The sequence below is a fragment of the Melopsittacus undulatus genome, chromosome 12 (genome assembly GCF_012275295.1).
Source record: "Melopsittacus undulatus isolate bMelUnd1 chromosome 12, bMelUnd1.mat.Z, whole genome shotgun sequence".
In the NCBI taxonomy this organism is placed as follows: domain Eukaryota; kingdom Metazoa; phylum Chordata; class Aves; order Psittaciformes; family Psittaculidae; genus Melopsittacus; species Melopsittacus undulatus.
The window spans coordinates 11321703-11339001 of record NC_047538.1 but is presented as its reverse complement, the minus strand read 5'-3'; the positions used below and the strand labels follow the sequence as shown (position 1 = coordinate 11339001).

At 48.0% G+C, this 17299-nt stretch overlaps 1 protein-coding gene across 3 annotated transcripts in view; it reads left to right on the top strand.

The window, feature by feature from the left end:
• The window catches only part of TPCN1 (two pore segment channel 1), a 46776-nt gene that overhangs the window by 14349 nt on the left and 15128 nt on the right, over positions 1–17299 (top strand). Inside the window, exons 1-14 of one of the 3 annotated variants that reach the window (XM_013128711.3) lie at positions 2141–2194; positions 2722–2969; positions 5747–5871; positions 8209–8385; positions 9648–9761; positions 10014–10144; positions 10934–11022; positions 11590–11624; positions 12216–12274; positions 13046–13145; positions 14157–14273; positions 15209–15333; positions 16557–16605; positions 16795–16858. In XM_013128711.3, the coding sequence (XP_012984165.2) occupies positions 2879–2969; positions 5747–5871; positions 8209–8385; positions 9648–9761; positions 10014–10144; positions 10934–11022; positions 11590–11624; positions 12216–12274; positions 13046–13145; positions 14157–14273; positions 15209–15333; positions 16557–16605; positions 16795–16858 (1276 nt within the window). In that variant the 5' untranslated portion in view covers positions 2141–2194; positions 2722–2878. Of the gene's footprint in view, positions 1–2129; positions 2195–2721; positions 2970–5746; positions 5872–8208; positions 8386–9647; positions 9762–10013; positions 10145–10933; positions 11023–11589; positions 11625–12215; positions 12275–13045; positions 13146–14156; positions 14274–15208; positions 15334–16556; positions 16606–16794; positions 16859–17299 lie in introns of those variants that run through there. The other 2 variants (XM_031047795.2, XM_031047794.2) reach the window with 2 other exon arrangements.

Sequence of the window (17299 nt, the reverse complement as noted above, 5' to 3'; positions counted from 1 at the left end):
GCCTTGAAGAAGCCAAATGCACGCATGTTCATGCTTCAGCACTTGAAAAGGAGCAGTTTCTTATCAGCCGCAATGGAACGGGGAGATAAATCCTCTGGAGGTGAAGCTACATGGAATGTAAGCACTTGGAAGGGAAAATGCCATGGTTGGTGCTGGTACAACTCCAGCATACTTGACTAATATCTTGGCTTTGGGACTGCAGGCGCTTGTACAGCTTGTGTTGAGGAAAGGGAGGCATCTACTTCATTTCCATGGTTTTTCATGGATTGGCATCTTCTGTGTGGGCACCTCATGCAGTTCCTGGCTTTCCAGGAGAGAGGAGTGCTGCTGCTTGTCTTTGACAGATAAATGCTCTCCTCCTCCTGCAGCCTTCTTCATCCTCACTGCAGCCCCAGAGAGCTGGCAGCTTGAGGGGATCCTGCAGTGGGACAAGTCAGGAGGTCCAGGAAAACATCTTTGATCCTGTTGGGATCTGCCTTCTTCCATGGCCTTCCAGCGTTGCTGGGTGTGTGGCTGAGTTTCCTTTCAACTGAAAGCTTGAGCTCTGTGGGTTAGGGTAATTGGGTACAAATAGAGTCAAGAGGGATGGTGTAAGGAACAGAGATGGGATGATAAATGCAAAGTGTGAGGAGAAACAGCTCTGGTTAAATGGTGCACCAGTGATGGTGATGAGGAACTGAAGCTGGGCCACTCAGCCTGCTTCATGCCCTTTCCCTGCTTGCAGAGGGGTTGAAGCCTCCCAGTGAGACCTTAGTCCTGCTTACACATCCATATGGGCTCTGACAACAAGCTTGGGAAGCATTTGGTCAACTCCAGGGAGCCACATTTGCCTTGGATAGCCTGCACTCTTGGAACTGTGTCCAGCTCCAATAGGAAAAGACAGTGCTCCTGTGAAAAAACAGCTGGCAAAGTGTGTTCCCTAACAGGGTTCATGAAGAAGAAATGATGACTGTAAGGGTGGGGGTAAATGCAAGACAGTTCTTACAAACAAGGTTGAAAGAAAGGACAAAGTTGGTACCAGATTATGTTTAATGAAGAAGGGCCATGGAGCTGCTGCGAGGGCTGGAGCAGCTCTGCTCTGGAGCCAGGCTGAGAGAGCTGGGCTAGGGCAGCCTGGACAAGAGAAGGCTCCTGAAGGGGAGACCTGAGAGCAGCTCCAGTGCCTAAAGGGGCTGCAGGAAAGCTGGAGAGGGGCTTGGGACAAGGGCCTGTAGGGACAGGCCAAGGGGAATGGCTTGAACCTGCCAGAACAGGAGAGACTGAGATGAGCTCTTAGGCAGAAGCTGTTCCCTGTGAGGGTGCTGAGGCGCTGGCACAGGGTGCCCAGAGAAGCTGCTGATCTCAGCCTGAATGACAGATTGAACTATAAGGATATTTTTGCTGCATTATGTCACTTGCTCTGCCTTCCACACAGCTTGCAGAGTTCTGTTATCACAGGTAGACGTGCTAAAATAGCATTATCCTGGCAGGATGGCAGACGAGCAGCTCCATCAAGACCTTCCTTAGCCTTGCAGGAGAAAGCCCTGGTGAGTCCAGGAAAGGCACATGGCTTTGGAGGCAGGCGAGGTAATTAGAAGCATCTCAGTCTGTTTCAGTGCAATGCCATAAAAAGTGTGTGCTATCTAGAAAGCAGAACATCTGGCAAACAGGCTAATGAGAGCCAGACTGGGAGAGCTCGGAGGCAAATGGGAGAGCTACCCTGTAGAGTTTGTTTATAACTCTTTGAATCTCTAGGAGGTTACTGGTTTGGATTAAAAAATACATATATATTATCGATTAAAACAAATGCAGGCACCAAAGAGCACACAATGAGAGTCTGCATTGACACGTAATAGCCTGGCTGGGAGGGTGGTGTATTCCTGGGAATGTTTTCTGGCCCTTCTTCCTCTTCCAGCCCTGCTCTAGAGATCCCCCATGAGCATCTCCGAACCAGAGGAGTGTATTTGCTCTCTGAGCCAAAGGAGACTTTTCCCTTCCCCTAAGCAGGGAATTTGTTTTACAAAGGGAAAAGTTTGGGCTCTGCAAAGTTTCTGCTCCTGCTCTTTCTCTTTTCTCATTGTTTTTTCTTTTTTTGTGTGTGTGGTTTTGTTTTTTATTGTAATGATGACATATGGAAACTATTTACACAGGAGCATGCTCTGCTGCACTGAATGGGAATGTTGGAGTCCCGGCAGTATCGTTCCGGATGCCTTGTGTAAGCAGCCAGCTGGTTTTGCTTTTCCTTCCCCCCCCCCCCCCCCCTTCTTTCCCTCTCTCCCCTCCCAGGGAACGCCTGGGATAAGTTACACCAGTGTGGAAGGAAGCTTTGCCATCTGTGAGCAGCTCAGTTCGTTTCCTTTGTCATGCCCCTTGTACTGTGAGCTCCACAAATATCTGTTTTCTTTGCTTGCTGGGGGCAGGGGGGAGGCTCCTCGCTGTGAGCAGTCAGCACTTGGACTCCTTTCCCGTGAGCTGTTCACGTTCACTGGTGAGCAAGTGCTTGCTCTGTTCCAACAGAAGAGAGCACGGCACACGAATCCTGGCTTCCCCACCACGGTCATGCTTAAAAGCTCTTTGTCCCGCGGCTAAGCCTTCCAACAACTTGCACTTAGAAACATCCTGCTGCTTAAACAGCGATAGGGAAACGATTTAACTGAAGTCTGAGCCACCTTCCTCAGAGGGGAGGGGAGAAAACGTTTAGTTCTGCAGAGAGCAGAGGAAAACCTTCTGTGCTTTCTGTAGCTTCTTCAGGAGAAAGCTCTGCAGCTCTCCCCTTGAAGGAGCTGCGAACCGAGGATCGGCGTTCGGAGGGGAGGGAGGGAGGAACTTCACATCCGATTTGTCTCCCTGACCCCATCCCTGAAGCCAAGCGTGCCTGCTTCCCGATGTGGGAGCTGCCATGCAGTGGAGAGAGCAGCCTGCCATCTACTTCGAGGATTACGGGAGTCCTGTGGAGAGATCCTCCTATCTCATTGAGCTCCATACTAATGGTAAATGCCGTCGGGGATGTTCTGCAGCACGAGCGGAGCGGAGTTGGAGGTTGCATTAGTCTGTGTCATTGTTATCATGGGAGCAGCTGAGGAAATTAGCTAGCTGGAGGGCTGCCAAACAAACAGGCAGAGGGTTGCTTTTCAAATGTATTATTATTTTTATTATTATTTATTATCCAGATGATGCTCTTGCCTCAGGGATGCTAGATCAACCTTCTGGTACCTGATGGGGAAGGAGCTGAGGCACAAAATGCAGCTCCCCCACTTCTCCAGTACATTTTCTGTGCTTAGAAAGATGATGCCTGGTTGAGACAGGAGGAAAACATCTTGGGTTTCTAGAGTTATTTTTTGTTGCTGATTTGCATCTCTGAGTGCTGTTTTGTATTCACAACCTTGATCTTATGGGACAGCTCTTCTGTTTCAGTTGCAAGTCCTCTTGTGAAATGCAGAGAGGGGACCTGGGGTCTTATTGGGGTATCTCTTTTCCTAGTGTTGATCCTTTTCAAAGTGAGGTTGGTCTTTGTGAAAAAGGGCAAAGGTGGTTTTGGCATCTTTTGATTTAATGCTTGGTTTGTTTAATGCTACAAACCTTCATTGATTTGACCACAGTAAGCTTTGATGTTCTACTGTAGTGCTCCAATAACATGGCAATATTGTAAGGACCTGCTTAATAGGTCCCTCCTCCCCAGAACTGCTGGTACAGGCAAGGTGTGGATTCTGGGCTGTTTCAATGTCTCCTGAACCCCTCCCCTGCAGCCCTAATCCAGCTCTGGGGCAGCAGCACAAGAGGGACCTGGAGCTGTTGGAGTGAGTTCAGAGGAGGCCACAGAGATGCTGCAAGGGCTGGAGCAGCTCTGCTCTGGAGCCAGGCTGAGAGAGCTGGGCTGGGGCAGCCTGGACAAGAGAAGGCTCCTGAAGGGGAGAGCTGAGAGCAGCTCCAGTGCCTAAAGGGGCTCCAGGAAAGCTGGAGAGGGGCTTGGGACAAGGGCCTGTAGGGACAGGCCAAGGGGAATGGCTTGAACCTGCCAGAACAGGAGAGACTGAGATGAGCTCTTAGGCAGAAGCTGTTCCCTGTGAGGGTGCTGAGGCGCTGGCACAGGGTGCCCAGAGAAGCTGTGGCTGCCCCATCCCTGGCAGTGTTCAAGGCCAGGTTGGACACAGGGGCTTGGAGCAGCTGCTCCAGTGGAAGGGGTCCCTGCCTGTGGCAGGGGTTGGAGCTAGATGGGCTCTAAGCTCCCTTTGAATCCAAACCAGTCTGGGATTCTATGGCAGAAGAAGCACTGAAAGTGCAGCAGGGTTTTTGCTGTCAGGCTGCAGTCTGTCTCTTTGAAACACACACGTGGTAAAAGCCTCATAAATACTAATATTTCAGAACTCTTTAGAGCTCACAATATAATGCATGTTGCTGTCGTCTTTGAGTTACAGAACAAACAAACCCAGAAGATTCCAGTCCTGGACATAAATAAAAAGCTCCATCATTCATTTTGTTCAAGCAATGTGATCATTCAAGGTGTGAAAGGGACGTGGGCGAGGAATCAGCCTCATTCAAACACTTGTCCAGATTTTGAGTGGTATTTTAAGGCTCTGGGGGAAGCAAGGAAGAGAAATAGGCTTCATGCTGCAGGATTCTCAGCAATCTGAGCATGCAATCTGGAAAGGCTTCACAAATCCCAGAGAAATGTTTTCTTCCCTTGATTTGAGGGTGGAAAAGGCAGCTGGGGCTCCACATTGGTGAAGGGGTTTCTGCTTGCTTCCCACTCCCTGCCTCTGTGCCAGGAGCACGGTGGTGCTGTTTCTCTTGGTGGGGGTAGATCTTTTTGGCATTGGCATTTTATCCACCCCTGAGGGTGTTCTAAAGAGACTGAATCACTAATTCCATCAGGATTATTTCGTCCTAGCAAAGAGATGCAGCAAATCTTCAGCGTGCTGTCACGAGAGAGGAAAAGAAGCTCATTGTCATTTGGCTCCCACCCTCAGATAACTTCTCATAACACAGAGAGAACAAGCTACCACATCACAGCTTCTGTGCTCATGAAAAGCAGGAAATCAGCACTTCTGCACTGGCAGGATCCATTTTACATGGGCTGTCTTTGGGAACATGAGACACTGGAGGAGGGAAGTCTCCGCTGAGAGCAAGAACTGTGTGGTTTGGGTAGTGATTGACACTCTGGAGCACTGAGTGCATGAGCAGCTCCACCACAGGCTTCATGCTTGGTCCTAAGCAGGTCTCACTGGGGTATATTCTTTGTCAAAGGTGCAACATCCAAATCCCAATCCCAGAAGCAGCAACCAGTGACATTCCCTTTTTGAACAGTAATTGTCTCCATGCCTGGTTTTCACATGTTTTCATTGCTTTCATGAAATCTTTAGGTATGAAATCTGGTGCTAGTGTTCAGTAAAGTAGTTTTTGGTAGGGTTTTCCTGGTGAGTCTTGAAAGTTACAACATCAATCTGTTGGTATAAAGAGAAAATAGGAAGAGAAATATGAAGAGAAACTCTAGCTGTTTGTTTCCATCAGAGGGGTATTGGTATTAAAGAAGGTGCTATCTCTTGCTGATCTTCTGAGAGCATTCTTGTGCTGAAAAGCAGGGTTTGAGTGTGTCTTTTAAGCTCCTACATGCAAAGAATCAGTTTGTGTACAAGCTGCCAGTGTCCTGGGTACTCTGCCACCTCTTGATGCTTGTCTCTGGTCCTGGTGCCTGCCTTGTTTTGTGCCTCCTGATCAATCTCAGCTTGCCTAACTGTGAATCAATGTGTCTCTTACTCTACTGCTGCAGATGGAGGTAGCTATGATGTTATTAATGATGCATCCAGCCCTGCTGCGGGGGACTGCTGCGTGCAGCAAAGCTCTGCCCGGCACAACTGGGAAATGAACTACCAAGAGGCAGCAATCTACCTCCAGGTGAGCCCTGCTGTTGGTGCTGTGGGAAAAAATGGATTCCTCAAACTCTGGTGGTGCTTTGATAGAGGAAACATCGAGCTTCTAGCTCGAGGTTAATAGATTGGTTCCTTGTGAAGGAATCTGCTTGGAGAAGTTGCACAGAGACCTCAGAGCAGCTTCCAGTATCTGAAGGGGAGCCCCAAGGGTGCTGGAGAGGGACTCTTCATCAGGGGCTGTAACAATAGAATAAGGGGTGATGGGTTCACACTGAAACGGGGAAAGTTCAGGTTAGATAGAAGAAAGAAGCTCTTTACTGTGAGGGTGGTGAGGCACTGGAACAGGGTGCCCAAGGAAGTGGTAAATGCTCCTAACCATGGCAGGGGGTTGGAACTGGTTGATCTTAAGGTTGTTTCCAACTCACACCATTCTGTGATTCTATGATTCTAAGAATGAGGCAATGCTGGAAGCACCCTCACCTGAGCTCTGGCAAGTCATATGGGAGCAACTGAACAAGCTACCCATCCTCTCCCATCTCTTCCAGTGCCAAGGACTGTAGTAGTTGAGGGATTCAGTGTGTGTTCTGCCACCTTGCCATGGAGATGTCTGTAACTTGTCTCAGATTGTCGTGTCATCTCTCCAGTCATGCCAGGGTGAATGGTCAGTGCTCTCCTGGAGACATCTGTTCTGGAAGTGCAGGTCCTGTTCCTGCCTTGGCTGCAGGTTGGGTGGGTGGCCCTGGGGTGTTTGTTCAGCATCACTCAAGGCCTGCAAGTCGTGTAAGACACAGGAGCAGCACTGACAATGCACTGGTAGCTGCAGGCCCTCCCAGGCTTTTGGTTAAACTCCTGATTATTGGAGCTGCTCTGCAAAGGGTCATTGAGCTGCTGCAGTGGCTGATGGTAATGTACACAGCAGGCTTGGCCCTTCACGTGCACATTATTCTTGCTGCTGCCTTGACCAGTGGTCATAATGACAATGTCCTTGAACTGAAGTAGGCAGAACTTACAGAGCATGCAGCTTGTTTATTTGAACCAGTAGCTGCAGGCAAGAGTGTCTTATCTGAATAAGAGGGCTCTGCTGTCCAGCAATGTTTTGAATTGCTTGGCTACTGAGAGGCAGAATTGAGCCTGGTTTTCAACCTGCAAGTGTGTTTTGTCAAGCGTGAATGAGGATGCCCTGCTGCTGGGAGCTGCAGCTCTCTTGGAGTGAGGGATATGGGCTCGCTGCTGGTTTCTGTCCTGCTCACAAGCTGGCTGCCTGACCTGGCAGCGCTCCCTGGTTCTTCAGCAGAAAGCAAGATGGGTAAATGAGAAATGTCTGAAACCCTCTTCTGAATTAAGTTTCGAGAATGCTTCACTTCTTAGAAGAGATCCTAGTTCCTGACCTCGGTTACCCATTTGCAATTACAGTTACTCGCCTTTGGTAGCAATAGCTTGCTGTCCTTACAGTAATTGCCTATCTGGAAAGATGTTAATTTAAAAACCCACAAACAAACCATTTCTTGGGCATCTGAGTGTCCCAGCGGAGCAAAAATGGTCTCTTATGATGGTTTCTAAGAGGCTGCAAGATTCCTGTGAGTAACAAAGGCTCCCTTGCTTAAACCACTGACTCAAGCAAGAAAAGAAGTTGTTGGGTGCTTCTGCATGAAAAACCTCTGAATTCTCCCCAAGCAAAGTTTCATCCTAGAGGTAAAGATAGCACTGATGTAGCTGTGTAAAAAATCAGTTGCAGGCAGATTGCTAAGATGGAGTACCTGACCTTTTCCTGTTAATTAAGCTTTCTACTTAAGAGGGAGTGACAAATATGCATTGAGGCTTGTTAATTTTACATGGAGTCCATCTTCCCACATTCCTGAAGCAGAAAACACTGCGTGTGCTCCAGTGTTTTCTCCCAGACATTTTGCAAGGCCAAGATAAAGAGGAGCAGCTGTCAGGCAGGTGCCCTGGAGCTTATCTCTGTGTTTTCCTGGTCTGTCCTGGAGAAGTGAATCAAAGCAGTGTGTGAACATGTGGAAGTGATGGCAAGTGCATGCTGTGTTTATGCTGGGGTGTTGACTGAAGTTTCTTTGCCTGCCTCAATAAACTCTTTCAGCACTCTTCATTTTAAGGCTTTCTGAAGCAGGAGTTTGTGGATGTTAATGAGTTTCATTACTGAAACGTGCTTATGAACAGAAGGGCGTGTCCTGTGCGTGTAGAACTCTTTCCTTGATAAATAGATCAATGTTAGGCTGTAAAGTGGGGATAGTCTGGTGGGAATTGTGTCTAATACTTCAGAAAGTCTGTGTTCTTCATGTGGAAAGCTCTGTTACAATACCCACAGTCACTAATGCTGTTCTCTTCTTTATTCCTGCTTCCCTAGGAAGGAGAAAATAATGACAAGTTCTTCACTCACCCCAAAAATGCCAAAGCACTTGCTGCCTACCTCTTTGTACACAATCACCTTTTCTACCTAATGGAGCTGAGCACAGCACTGCTGCTCCTGTTGCTGTCTCTCTGCGAAGCGCCAGCTGTTCCCATGCTCCGTCTTGGCATCTTTGTGAGTACTTTTGGGCACAATGAAGAAGTCTGCCTGTTCTGCAGTGCTGGGTGAGAGGAAGAAGAAGGCTAAGCATAGGGGAAGAAGGGAGCAGTAGCAGGAAGAAAGCCACCTGGCTTGTTCTATAAATTGGTTGACAGCAGAAAAGCCAGCCAGCAAAACATCCTTTTTCCATCTGATGGGCAGAGACCACAATGAAAGTATCACTTATTTCATATCCTCCATTTGTGCAGATGAGAAGTGTGTGGGTTTTCCTTTTTCTTGTGATAGCTCAAGAATCTGTGTGCTGTTAATTTTCAGGGTTAGTGCCCTTAACTCAGCACCATCACTGGTTCCTAGAATTCAAACAGATCTCAGCCTGTGACACGTTGCTAAATCTCCTCCTGCCCTCTCCTCCCAGTGTTGTGAGCACTCTTTGTAACGTGTGAGTGACTTGAGGTTTTATGGCTAACCTTCCCAAAACACAGGCTGAGAGAAGGGACACACAAACTGGTGCGTGCTGTTGTCAGTCCACAGCTGCTTCATGAGGTACCACTGGTCAGGCATAGTGCTAGGAGCTGCTGTTGCTGCTGGGAGAATCTACATCTGCTTTGGGGGCTGTTAATGGTACTCTAGGACATGCCAGGGGTATAGAACAGCCCTGACCAGCTGGGGTCAGAGTATTCCTCAAGATGAGGCACGGCTGCATAACTCAGTTGGGTTTTGAGCTGTGACTAAAGCTGAAGTTGTAAGAAAACTATTATCTTCCTTCTGCTGCATTTTGCACAGAGACAGGGTCCTTTAGCACTGCCCAAAGCAGTGCTCTCTTCCAGAGCTTGATAAGACCCTCTCTGTGGTTGTCTGGAATTTCTGGATCAAGAGAAAACCTTTCCCTATGGAAATCCTCTCTCCAGCAGCTCTTCTTCCTGCATTACACTAGACCCCCTTCAGTCTCAGTCTTCTAAAAGTGTTTCTGCTCCTGTTACTGGGGTCTTGCCCTCTTGTTTCAAATGTATCAATGCATTTTTGGATGTGTTCTTCGAGTCCAAAAGGGATGTGGATTTCAGGAAATTCTGAGCTCATACTGCTCAGGGGATAATAATAAAAGCACAAAGCAAACCAGTGCTGTGTTAGCTCTGAGAGTGGCCTTGGGTTTTCCTGCCTGTGTCAGAGCTGTGCTCAGACTATTGTCAAACCCATGTGCTTCTTGAGAAAGGAAGGGCAGAAGCTCGGCCTCTGCTTCGCTGCTGCTTTTAACCAGAAGCTTTGCTGCATTCTGACAGGTCCATGCAACCCTGGAGCTCTTCGCATTAATTGTGGTGGTCTTTGAACTCTCCATGAAGATGAGGTGGCTGGGCTTCCAAACCTTTATCAGGCACAAAAGAACTATGGTAAAGGTAAGGTGTGTGTTTGGGTGTTTGTGTTTCTCCTTCAGCATCTTCAGGAACCAAAGAACCAGGTTGAATATTGGCCTGTGCTGCAGCAGGGATGACTTAGCCATGTGTCCCAGCTGCCAAGTGATTCATGTGAGGTCTCTTAAGCTCTCAGGGACAACTCCCATGCTTCAGGTGTCCAAACAAATGGGTGGTCAGTGAGAGCTTTGCCAAAAGGAGACTGAGCTGTGCCTCTCATTAACCCTTTCTTTGCAGACTTGTGTGCTCTTTGTACAGTTCATCGAGGCCATCGTGGTGCTGGTGCGCCAAACCTCGCACGTGCGCATCACCAGAGCTCTGCGCTGCATCTTCCTGGTGGACTGCCGCTACTGTGGGGCTGTCAGAAGGTGAGTGGGCAGCTGGCTGGGCTTTCTGCTGCCATGTCTGGGACTGAGGGGGTAGGAAAAGCACCCTGATCCTGCAGGATGTGTCTTTAAGAGGCATTTTGGACCTTACATCAATCTTTTGTAATCATGACTGAAGTGTACCTGGTGTCCTGGCAACGTAAGGAAATTTCATAGTAGCTTTGGATGTGTTCATAGAATCATAGAATGGTTTGGGTTGAAAAGGACCTTGAGATCTGTCTTCCAGCCCCCTGCTGTGGGCAGGGGTGCCTCACACTAGACCATGTCACCCAAGGCTCTGTCCAGCCTGGCCTTGAACACTGCCAGGGATGGGACAGCCACAGCTTCTCTGAGCACCCTTTGCCAGCGCCTCAGCACCCTCACAGGGAAGAGCCTTATACCTATCCTGAACTTCCCATGTTTAAGTTTAAACAATTACCCCTTGTCCTGTTGCTTATGTGTACTGTCCTCAGCTGTATAAACCACCTCAGAGAGCACACGTGGCTGTATTGTTTCTGGCTCCCAGGTTTGTCTGTAAACCGCATAATGAATCACAGAGCTTGTCTTTAGTCTGGAGCAGGAAAGTTGACAGGGTGACATCGGTATTGTTATCAGTACCTGAGAGCTGCCTGCAAAGGACAGATAGGTAGCTTGGAAACAGTCTTAGCTTTCTACTTCAGATCCTTGGAGGGAGTGGGAGGGAAGTCCTCAAGTATGGTGTTGTCAGGGGTTTTTTCCCATGCCAACCTGGAAGAGAAAACATGCAAGTTTTCCTTCATTTCTATCTTCCAGAAATCTGCGACAGATCTTCCAGTCCCTCCCACCATTTATTGACATTCTTCTCCTCCTGCTTTTCTTCATGGTGATTTTTGCCATCCTGGGTGAGTTGTGTTTATGGGAGGTGAAGTCATGCTCTTAAACCAGACACACAGCCTGGATGAATATATAGCTGATGGGTTTCAAAGTCCTGCCAAGTTCTGCCATTTATCCCATTTCATCTGCAGTCATCTGGAAGGCAGAATTAAAGATCCAAAAGATCTAGAAGCTGAGTATTTGATTTTGAGGCAAAGGTCCTTTTGACCTCTGCTAGATAGCCTGTGCTCTGTGTATTTGTGGTTCCATCAACTGTTCCTCAATCCTTGTAAGTTTAGTCTACGTTCCCACAAATACATATATCTGTAGTGTACCTGTTACAAGTCCTATACTCAAACCATCCCTAGAAAGTCTGCCTTCTAAACAGGTTGGTGAAATGCCAGTGTCATGTATTGGCAAAGCTGTATGGAGAAGGCCTCCCAGATACTCTCCTCCTCATGGTTTCAGAGAGGGCTCACTCTTAGTAGGACCTTCTTTTTGGGAACAGAGACTCACTAACATGTGACATTAAACAGACTGGTTTTGTTTGTTCTTTCCCCTTTTCTTCTTCTCTCCCTTCCCTGCTGCTTCTCCAGGTTTTTACCTGTTTTCTCCTAACCACTCGGATCCGGTGAGTATCCCTGAGTCTTGCAGCTGAAACTTCAGTCCTGTTTTAACAGGCTGAAGAATCAAACATTGTTGTGTAGACATAGCCTGTTCCTGGCAGGCCAGATGCAAGCTGGTCAGAGGCTGCTTGGCAGTGTTACCCTGGTTTGCCCTCTGCTCGGAAGGAAGACAGTGCAGAGAGCTTCCTGAAGGACAGGATGTCCCAAGGGGAACATTCAGAGTTGTTCCTTGTTCTTGGTGCCTTAATTCAGTCAAATGAGCCGCCTGCCACTGTCCCCAGGGGAGGAAGGTGTCTGGGTGACAGCCTGTGGCTGTCAGACTCTAACAGCCACTACTTCCTGCTGCTGTGAGTCTGTAACTTGTTGGGAGTAACTATCCCAAATGGAAGAGCTTTTAACTGGTTTAACTCTTCACATGCCATCTGTTAGAGACCTTTAAACCAGACCAGTGCTCAAGTACCCTTTCCCTAGGGAGGCATCAGGGAGTTGCAGAGCTGCCTGTATTGAAGGGAGGAGGGAGAGGATTGTTTGTTTTGTGAATGAAATGTCACTGTGAAATTCTGCTTGCATTTTGTCATGGGAGTGTTTTCTTTCAGTACTTCAACACCTTAGAGAACAGCCTCGTGAATCTCTTTGTGCTTCTGACCACTTCAAAGTAAGTTCATGCTTTCCTAGCTCCGGATTTCACTTTGTCCTTAAGGAAACCTGTCAGAGCCCTGAGTTTGTTTGCAGAAGTGCTCCATCTCTTTTCCTCTGCATGAGAGGGAGATTTCCTGGGTCAGCCTCATGGGAAGCTGGTATTTCATTTTGGCTTAGGACACTGTGACCTCAGATGCAGAGTTATCTCTGAGCAGCTCAGTCCACTTCATCACTGTGAAGGCAACAGGGGGGGAAACGCCTTTACTAGGCCTTGCACCAAGAAGGGAAAGTTTCTCTTTGTGGTCCTTTGTCAGCCAACAGTTTGCTGTTGGGAAGTAACTTCCTATTCCTCTGCTTCAGTTCACCTGTCTACTAGGAAAGGGGGATAACAGCAGTGGGCAAATATTGATCCACTGGGAAGGAGAGCTCTGAGGCTTAGGAAATTAGCAAAGGATGGAATAAATCTAGGTTGTAACCCCCTGACACAGAGGGTGTGCTGCTGTTGCTACATGTCAAAGCACAGCCCTTAGCCCTGTTACAAACCCTGTTTGCCTATTTGGTTTTTGGGATGTGCAAGGAATGTGCTTTTCATATTGATGTTTTTCACTCTGCTTCCACATTCCTGCTGCTCATTGCTAGGCACAAACCTGTGCCACGAGCAGCTGTTAGGCAGAAACGTGCAGCTCTTCAGCTGTGAGATTACACACAGCCCTGTGCCTCTTGCCTTTGTAGCGGGATGTGTAGCATGAGCTATTTGGTGCTTTAATCTGTGTCTTTTTGGATGCAGTTTCCCTGATGTGATGATGCCATCGTACGCCCGGAACCCCTGGTCCTGTGTCTTCTTCATAGTGTATCTCTCCATTGAGCTCTACTTCATCATGAACTTGGTGAGTCTCCTGCTGAAGCACTTGAATTCTCTCTGCCTGACTTCAGAGCTCATTACCCAGCAGAGGCTTCCCCATTCCCAAGAGTCCTCTGTCATAACCTGAGACCCTTTGGCAGAATACTCCTAGAAATGCCAGCTTTGCTACGAACAGGACTCTCTTAATGTTTAACCACAAGGAATTGAACTAAATCACACCAAATCAAAATTATATCCTTCAGCTTCTCTCACATTAATATCATGCTTGGAGTGACATACTCGGTTGCATGAAATTTATTGTCCTTTCCTGGCTTAATTATTTATCACAAAATGGCATTTTATGATCTGGCCTTGCCTAAAATACTTTCTAAATCAGTTTGAAGGGGATGGAATTACTAAGGTTGGCAGGATTTGAGTGCTGACAACTGCAGTGTGAGAGCATGGCTGCTGTGCTGGCTCTGCTTCTTGCAGCATCTAGGGCAGGGCCAGGACCAGCTCAGGGGAGGATGTGAGTGGTGGAAAAGGGCTTGCCAAATGAGTTGAGGAATTCTGCAACCTAAGGCGAATGATTTGATGCTTGGTTTTCACTGCTGCTGTCCTAGATGGAGGGTTAGCTTTGACATGGCTTTGCCAAAGAAGGGTGAATCCAGAGAGAACCCTCAAAACCTACTTTCCAGGAAGAAATCGTGGCATTTTACCAAACCTTTTAATACTGTTCTGTTGGCATGTGTGAGGTTTAGCCTTAGCTCCTAGAGCCACCAGCAAGTGTATGGGAGGCCTGAAATGTCTGGATCTCTTCCAAAAAGTGGATCAGTGTGTGTGCAGCGTCCTTGGTGATCCCCTTACGGGATCCCTTATGGCCAACAGACCCTCACTGACTCCACTTGCCTCAGCCAGTGTAGTAAATGCGTCCTGCAGGCAATGCCTCTCATTGCCTCTCTAGGCTGGATGCTGCCTTTTTGAAGAAGCAGTGCCTTGGGTAGCTGCAGAGTATAAAGATCAAAATGTGACTTTCTCTCTTGTCTTCTCTCTGCAGCTTCTGGCTGTTGTGTTTGACACCTTCAATGACATCGAGAAGAGGAAGTTCAAGTCCTTGCTGCTGCACAAGCGCACGGCCATCCAGCACGCATACCGCTTGCTGATCACCAAGCAGGTACAGGGCTCTGCAGGCACCGGGGTGCAGCAGGAGAGGGGGAGGTCAGCAGTGTTCTACCAGCACCAGTGCTCTGGAGAGTTCAAAAAGCATGTTCTAAAAGAGATGCCTGGGGTCTGTTGCCTGCAATCGCACCAAGGGCTCCTGGGTTTTTTCATTCATGTAACTTGTGTGTATCTGTTTCTGGAGGAAAACCAAAGCAGTCTGAATTTCAGTGTGAGATCATGGAAATGTCATGATAAAATGAGTGAAATCTGCTCTGAAGTGCAGGCAGGCATTGATTTCTCTCTGATTCAGTGTGGGTCACATGACTTGCCTCTCAAGCACCAGTACTGAGAGGAGGAGTGGGTCACACAGGTGAAGATCTGGTACAGTTGCTAGGTACTGCATGAGTAAATGGTTCAGAAACAGAGCTAACACACCTGCAAACAGCTCTTCACGAGGACAGAGCACTTGGGGAGAGGGCTGATTTCTTGCTTAACCGTGGAGCAGCAAAAGAAATAAGACCCAAAAATAACTAATCCACTTCTAGTAGATTAGTTCATGTTTAGGGCACACAGCTAATAGTCTTAAAGAAGTGCCAGTAATGGGATCTATTAGGCTACCTCCTAATTTCCCAAGAAGAGGGGCTGGACTCAGTTGCTTGAGGTGTCTGGTTGGACAGTTTTCCCATGATAGGGCAACAGGGAAGAATTCTGCATTTGCAGGGTGGAGGGGAGCTGATTGCCAGGAGAATTCCTGATCTCCGTGCTCTGGGATTAGCTCAGCACTTCGAAGTAATAGCTTAGGGTACTTCTGAGGCTTAGTTCTAATGGCATCTTACAGTAATGGAGAAATCCTGCCTAAACCAAATCCAGAGTGAGAATTCAATCTGTTAGCCTCTATGTGCTTCTGCCTGATGTTGCTGCTTCTGAACAACATTCCTTTGTTTCCAGAGGCCGTCTGGAATTTCCTTCAAGCACTTCGAAGGGCTGTTGCGGTTTTACAAGCCTCGGATGTGTGCCAGAGAGCGATATCTCACTTTCAAAGCACTGAATCAAAGCAATACTCCTTTAGTCAGGTAGGATGGGGTCTTACTGCACCCAGAGCAGGGAGGTTGCTTTACTCCTGAAGCTATAGGCTGTATTTTGGAAAGGATGCCTGGGTTTAGGGAATGAACATTGAGATGTGGGAATGGAGTGAAGCGATTGAAAGGCTTTGCCTGGAGAGCAGCTTGGAGGGATGGGTACCCTGAGAGCTGAGGTTTTCCTTTGGAGGCAATGGAGTTCCTGCATGCCCTCTTGTGGATACAGCGCTCTGCTGGCAGCCCGTTTCCCACCTCCCCTTTCAGAGCAGAGCAGGGAACTGAGGAACAGCATCAGAGCCTGCAAGGAGCATTGCTGCACACAGTGCAGCCTCACAGCTTAACAAGTTTGTGCTTTACCAGCAGCTGGCTGCGTCCCCCAGGGCTTTGCTAATTAAGCTCTGGTTCTGCTGGTGCTTTCAGGACTGCCATCCTCTGTGTTATGAGGCAGAGAATTACCATCCTGGTAGATGGATGCGGGCAACCAACTCCAGCCAGCATGGAAGTAGAGGGAAATAGAGCAGGAGACCTTCTCTTCCTTCTCCTTTGTTCTGGCCACAGATAGGCTCCAAGTGAGTCTCCCGTGAAACTGGTGCTGATGTTTCTCCTTAAAATCAAGTGCCGTAGAGAAGTATTGAAGAGGGCATAGGGAGAAAAACTGAGTTTTGAAATGCAGGCACCTAAGGACACCAGTACAAGTCTGAGAAGTTCAGCATCCTCATTTTCAGACAGCTAAAAGCTGTTAGAGGCCTGACCCTGAGCACCTAGACAGGCATTCATGGTTTATGAGTTTCTTTGCTTTCATGTCCTTGTTCAAATACACTGTTGCCTTGAAAGGAAAATGTGCAAAGACGATAGAAAAGGACTGTACAAGGCATTAAGACAGCCCAAGGCTTCTTCATGAAGAGCAGTACAAACTCTGTCTCAGTTTGCTGTCTAAGCCGTAGGACTTCCCTCTCAGTGGCAGAGTTCTGGAGATGAGCAGGGTCAGAGTTTCCTCTAAGAGCTGTAGCAGAAGAAGGTTGGCTTTGCCCCTCTATTGTCAGTCAGTAACCCTTGGCCAGGCTGGGAAGAGCTCAGTGTTGAGTTCTATCAGCTGTGGTTCAGCTCTAATAAGGAGTTAATAACTTCCAGGGGCTCTGTGCTGCTGCTGCCTGCCAAGGAGAGTTAAGGATGTAACCAGCTCCAAGGCTCTGATCAGATGCTTCTTTGTTTTGCAGTCTGAAGGATTTTTACAATTTCTATGAAGTTGTTGGCTTAAAATGGAAGGTGAGTATTTACTGGGTGGAAAAGAAGGGAAGTGGCGGGGGGAGAGGCCGGTGATTAGAGGGAAGGTGGGTAGGAAAGCAAGGTAATCTCAAAGCAGCAGATGATGGGGATAAGGTGGGTGTCCATCACTGCATGTTTCTGTATGGATGTAGCATTGACTGCTCCTGATTGTGGCTGTTCTGCTTCCAGGCAAAACGAAATCGGGAGCACTGGTTTGATGACCTTCCAAGGACAGCATTCCTTATTTTTAAAGGTAACAGGCTGTGCTTTCATGACAGGATATGTTCAGCTAACAGGAAGAGTGTTTCTTTACAATGACAAAGCCTTCTGAAGGGATCTTCTGTTATGTCCCTGGTAAACCATTGAATGAAGGCCTGCTAACCTACCCTGTGTATGTTCAGAGTCTCCAGGGAAGATTTCTGTCATGTAAATATTCCCTGTGTTCCTTAAAACAAGAGACTTCTTGGCAGAAGCAAACCCGGAGGTCATGGAGGGCTGTGTTCCTTTTTGAGCACAGAAGTTAGGTGGGGATTTACAATTCCCAAATCCAGTACTTCCTAGAGCTGCTCCGTACCGCAGGCAGCAGCTCACTGCAGTGACTGTGGAGTGGGATTTGTGTGTTCACAAAACTTGGGCTTCCTGCTTCCAAGATGTGGGTGCAGCGCTCATACAGGTCAAGTTGGGGTTGGAACTG